A 5,835-nucleotide genomic window follows, 5' to 3' on the forward strand; every position below is an offset into this window, starting at 1 on the left:
ACACACACACACACACACACACACACACACACACACACACACACACACAGTAAAGCTGTCCTTTTCCTTCTTTCCTGTGGTTCAGAAGTTTGACTATGACAGCAGCACAGTGAGGAAGTGTTTCTTCCGCGAGGCTCTCTTGCAGATCTTCATCCCCTACATTCTAAAGCAGCTCAACCCTTGCTTTGTATCTGTGAGTACATCACCTTCTCTCTTCCCCAGAACCTGGAAAATTAATAATGCACATTTAGTTTTTTGTTTCTGTAAGAAAGAAAAGCATTGTGACTGGTTCATTGTTGTTTGTTCTTGGTTTCATTCTTCTTTGAAACACCAGGAGTTGCCACGCTTTGAGGAGCTCATCTTCGAGGACTTTTCCCACTTCATCCTGGTAGAAAACATCTTTGAAGAGGTTGTGCTGCAGTCAGTCATGAAGGACATTATAATGGGTCAGTCTTCTTTGGTGGTATATCTGTATCGATGAAGAAAGACAGTGAAAGCAGTCAGAACTGAGGGCCTTATTATACTACCAGGAGGCAACATTGCAGGCAGTGCAATGGGAACCATTAAGAGGAAAGCCTGCATGGACTCACAAAGTAACAAATCAGACAGGACGTGATGAATGTTGAACAAGACAAAAAGGTTTCAAAGCAAAATATCCTGTCATCCAGAGAAAGAAGCACACTCTGCAAGTATTCAAACGACACAGTTCCCCAGAAAGGTCCTCGAGTCCAGACGGGTCATCCACTAATTCCTCTGATTCCTACATTTGGTACATTATGAAGAATCGGCCTTGAATTGTGCAACAGATCAAAGTGATGCAACACAGATGCTGGTATCAAATTCTAAAGAAGCATTTAGTGTTTAACAAACGTCTCCGTGTAGTGGTCACAGCTGCTTTCACTGTGATAAGATATTCAGATTAAATATGATAGAAAAGTGGCATCTTGGATCATTTAACCTGGGAGATCAGCATCATTCATATTGGTCCCCGCTGTACTCTGTGCACACAACATAAGTCATTGAACTTATTGTGAGAATCCACATTTGAACCCTTTTTCTCTCTGTCTGCAGCTGTAAAGGAGGCGGCAGTCCAAAGGAGACACAATCTGTACAGGGACAGTATTGTTCTGAGCAACAGTGACCCCAACCTGCATCTGCTTGGAGATAATCCCTCCATCGACTGGGCGGGACAGTACGGAGGCGACCAGGAGGAGGTGGATGGGGCAGAGAATGATGCCGAGTACGATGGTGAGGTGGAAAGTGTGACGTCCCGGAAGAAGAAAAGAGTGAAGCAGGTGGTGTCCTTGATCCAGACGGACGGCACCGCTGTCCTGCCTAGCGAGTCGTGCCTGGAGGTGCCTGGTGTTGAAGACATACCAGAGGAAGATGGAGAGGGGCGGAAAGAGAATGGAGCTGGGGAGGAGAACTCTGAAAACAAACCTTTGTGTGACCACAATGGATTTGCAAGTCTCAAAGCCTCCACAGGAAAGCCAGAAGACGACAACGAACCCGAGGAGCAGCAGAAAGAGGAATTCCAGGCGACCGAGTCTGCAGGAGAGGGAGAGGAAAGTCAGGCTGTGGCAGAAAAGCAGCCATCATCCAAGCAGGACGAGTCGGAGCTTTTACTCCTGCCTCCTGCTCCAGCAGCACAAAAGGAGTCTGAGAATCAGGAGACGAGCGTCGCTGCAGGAGCCCAGCGACTAAAGTGAATCCTGCCCGCTTCCTTTTGCTTTTCCCGTTTATACCAAGTTTAAGACACTAAACACCTTTTTTAACCACAACAACCCAAACTTTGTCTTCACCTGGTAGAAACTGTGTGCTGTGTATAAATGTGACAAGCTGCAAGAGCGCCAGGATCGAGGTGCCTTCAAGAAGCTGGATGTTTTCTGTGGTTTGACCTTCAATCGGACTTTTCTAACTGCGTGATTCAAACTGTAAACATTAAACTGTCACTGAGTGATGAGCGGCTTAAAGAACGTGCGACCAAAGAATGAATCCTGAGTGCAGACGATCGTGTCCATGTCAGCACGAGTTTGTTTTGTGTTGGTGGGAACGGCACCGTTTTACATCAGTAACAAGAAAGATTTTATTAACTGTAATTTTACATCATTTTCTATCATTTCCACACTTTTTCATTTTTAGATTGAACTTTCTGAAGCAAATGATTTATTGGTAATAAATTATCGATCAAAAGTATATTTGTCATCGTTTCTGTTGCCACGTGCACACCAAGGTTAGGGAACTAAGCAAAACTTACAACTATAATGAGGATTTTATTTCAGTTAGTAAAATGTAAACAGTGAGCGGCGTACAGACTGCTCCTGGACAATAAGAAACACAAACGTCACCACACATAAGCTGTTCCAGGTGATCAGGACGTTTCTCACGTCCTTTCCACCAAAGAACTACATCACGGCAGGATGGAGGTGTCTGTGTACATGCATAGACTAAGGTGACAGGTAATGGGTGTGACTGTGTAACCCATATTTCTAATGACCTGAAGAACGTCCCTGTAGAGACGAGCAGAATGTCAACTGTTCGTTTCACAACAGAAAACTTTCTGTTCAACTTGGAAATGAGCAAAATCTGAGGCTATGATTTTCTTTAATATTTGACATTTAGGTGTTTTTACGGAGCAGTTCTGCGTCGTCCTCCATCCTTTGCTCTGGTTTGAATCTCTGTTACTCATCTATTGATCACACAAATGTTCCACGTCTTCTTTTTGTGTGTTACACTTATTATAAACACATCCCCGCGTCACTGTTGGTAGAAAACTAAAGAACTGAAACTGCATTTGCCTTTGCAGTTTGCACTTTCTGAACAATATTCCCTGGATTCAAATCAACTGTGGAGAATCTTTTACTGCATAAAGTGTTTTTAAACTGTAGATTTTATGAGGTTGACTTGAACAACCCTCTGTGCACTTTCCCACTGTGTGCTGTATTTCACTTTTTAAACTCTGAGCACAAATAAACTGAGAACATTTTTCTCCAGTGAGTATGTTTGTACTGTATACTCAGTTGCAGTGAAGTTGCATGAGTATTTATAAAAATGTTTGAATCTAGTATTAGCATATTTGCAGAAGAATCTGAACAGTTCCTCTGACACTGCTGTAAATCCAGAGTTGCTCCTTGACCTTTGTAGTCAGACGTTACTTGTTCCTGTCTGTGAGCTGCAGAGCGAGATCACAGACCTGGTGCTGGGCGGGTTCATGGGCTCGCGTAGAAACAATCCACTATATCAAACCTAAACATTATTAGACCATCTGAAGCAGACGGAGCCATTTGAGCGCTCTGTCTGCCTGCGTCACACAGTTTTGTAATTAAAGAGCAACATCTTTACAGGAGCAGTGAAGCTGTTATTGCTGGATACTGGTCCAGGCTGATTTCTGATTGGATGCTCGTGTCTTCACGCCTCTGTTGCTTTGAGGTGCCAAGATTCTCATCTTTACAAATCAAAGTCATCTGAGCTTTGAATATGTGAGTCGTATGTCTGTTTATTACGAGTACACACACGTATAAAAGAAAATCATGATTTTTGATGTGGACTGTGACGACTCGTGCAGGATATCCATCCACCCAAATACCAGAATCCAAAGTGTGAATACGGCTGGACGACAGTATCAGCCAACACGTCGGATTTGATCACGTTTCTAAACACGACTGGGAAAAGGATGCTGGGTGAGCGCCACTAACTTCTACCAACAGAGCGAGCAGCACACCGCACTGCAAATTCATTAAAGCACCTCCACAGAAACCAGCTGTGCTTCCAAAGAGAAAAACAGGAAGTAATTCAGCTGTAATTCAAGTCTATTCTTTTTCTCTACATTTAACAGAAAGTCTATTCAGGCATCAGGTGAATTCATCCTCAGTCTCGGCAACATAGATTTTCCATATTTGAACTATTGTGAATCACTTAATGTAAAATCATTTCCAGACGTGTCTCTAATGAAAACTTGAAGATGAGTCAGAAAGAACAGGCAAGGTCAAAGGTCGAAGCTGCTACCACTGTTTCACTTTCATTAAAAAAAATGTAATTGACATTAAAAATGTATTTTTCAAAAAAGATTTCACTAAAGGGGCGGAGGAAACATCACAGTACTATCAAGAGATTTACAGCTGCTTAACAGCACAGGAATAAAGTCATGAAGTCACAAAGATAATTAGTAATAAGTCATTTCTTTTTTTATATATATAAACCCTTCAAATTCCCTCTGTGAGCAAAGGTACACAGAAAAACTGAGAATCATTTTTAGCACATCAGCAGAACAGTGTGAAGTTCATGAGAACATCCACTAATGTGTTTGCAATTATTGAGACAAATGAGATTTATTTCCCCATTTCCATGTCTGGTGGAAATATCTCATAAACATAGGCGTGCAGGCTCAGTGGAAACAAAACCTGAGAGTCAAACAGCTCACATCACAAGATCCCAGCAGCGTACGTTACAAACAAGCTTCATGGTCCACTGAACGTCTGAACCTCGACTATTTCAGATCTAAGCGTGAAAGGGTGAAATGTTGCAGTTAGTCACAGTTAGTGTGATAATCTAATGAAAGTCTTTTAGGTGGAAACACATTTAATCTTGTTTATTTGTAAATGTCACGGCAGCTTCTAGCTTGTGCAGAACAAACACTGATTCTGTGACAGCTCAAGTCTGGGGAGATAACTCGCATTTAATATTCTGCTCTCGCTCTTTCAAGCACAGCAAAGCAGACGAATAACTCTTCAACAAGTGGCCGTCTGTCTCCCCGTTAAGAATGCCGACAGGTGTTGAGCTTGTCGGCGTTTGTATAACTGAGTCACTGTTGTAACTAACAGGAAAAGTGTCTGTTTCCTTTAAAGCCTGGAGTGACCTGTAGGACTGGTTCATCCTAATGAATAATAACACTCAGGTTTTTGTCTTTACTGTTTCACAAAGTGAAATAATCAAATCACTTGAATTATATTTATCTAATGAAACTCTGAGCTAATGCTGATTTGACTCTACTCTTTGGAAGAAGCGAGATTAAAGAGGAGAACGAGCACATGGAGGCCTGAAGACGCACTTATTTCTTCTCTGTAGATACAATCCAACAGGAAAGGAGGCAGCAGGAAACAATAAAATCCAAATTCATACTGTAACACACGAAAAATGAGCAGAGAGTCCACAGTGTGCAGGTGGTGCTGGCTCCTTTGTTGTTACTTGCTGCAGTTTCTAACTGTGGAGGCCTACGACTCAATCTTCAGATGATGTCTCCTGCTCATCATCTTCATCATCATCTTCCTTTCTGAGGAACATAGGTCGTTCTCCTCCTCTTGGTCGTGACAGCTGCTCAAATGCAGGAGAAAGACCATGGGAGGAGTCCCTGGAAATATGGGCAGCCAGGTCGGGAACATTGATGCAGATATCAGGGAGCAGGAAGTAATCCAGTCATTTTTGGTTTCAAGAACCATGACTTTTAACAAAGGTCTTCTGAGTAATGCATTACTTTTTTCTGAGTAATGACTCCAACACTGATCACAACAAAGAGGGCAAACACCTCCAACATGCACCAACATGTGACCACACAGCATGAAGTTCATTTGCATGAATGTAATGATGGTGATCAGCATCATCGGGTGTTAGACCGCACATAACCTGATTATCAACTGAATCATAAGTGATATCAATAATAATGATAAATAAATTCTTATCTGTACACATACCTAATCACAGTACTTTGTGTGCTGTACACTCATAATTCAAAACTCCTATTGCTGAAAAAAAGAGCATTTTATTCAACATATTAAGAACAAAAAACACAGAACAAAAGAAAAGTTAACATAATAATAATAATAATAATAATAATAATAA

General features: G+C 41.8%; 1 protein-coding gene across 1 annotated transcript in view; it reads left to right on the forward strand.

Moving 5' to 3' along the window:
• Positions 1-2,193, forward strand: part of niban2b (niban apoptosis regulator 2b) — a 24,713-nt gene extending 22,520 nt beyond the window's left edge. The window contains exons 12-14 of the mRNA XM_005733622.1: positions 86-193; positions 335-446; positions 1,072-2,193. Of these exons, the coding sequence (XP_005733679.1) occupies positions 86-193; positions 335-446; positions 1,072-1,709 (858 nt within the window). The 3' untranslated portion in view covers positions 1,710-2,193. The remainder of the gene's footprint in view (positions 1-85; positions 194-334; positions 447-1,071) is intronic.
• The last annotated feature ends 3,642 nt before the right edge of the window (positions 2,194-5,835 follow it).

This window comes from Pundamilia nyererei, unplaced genomic scaffold (assembly GCF_000239375.1).
Source record: "Pundamilia nyererei isolate P.nyererei 1_Seehausen unplaced genomic scaffold, PunNye1.0 scaffold00053, whole genome shotgun sequence".
Lineage (NCBI taxonomy): Eukaryota > Metazoa > Chordata > Actinopteri > Cichliformes > Cichlidae > Pundamilia > Pundamilia nyererei.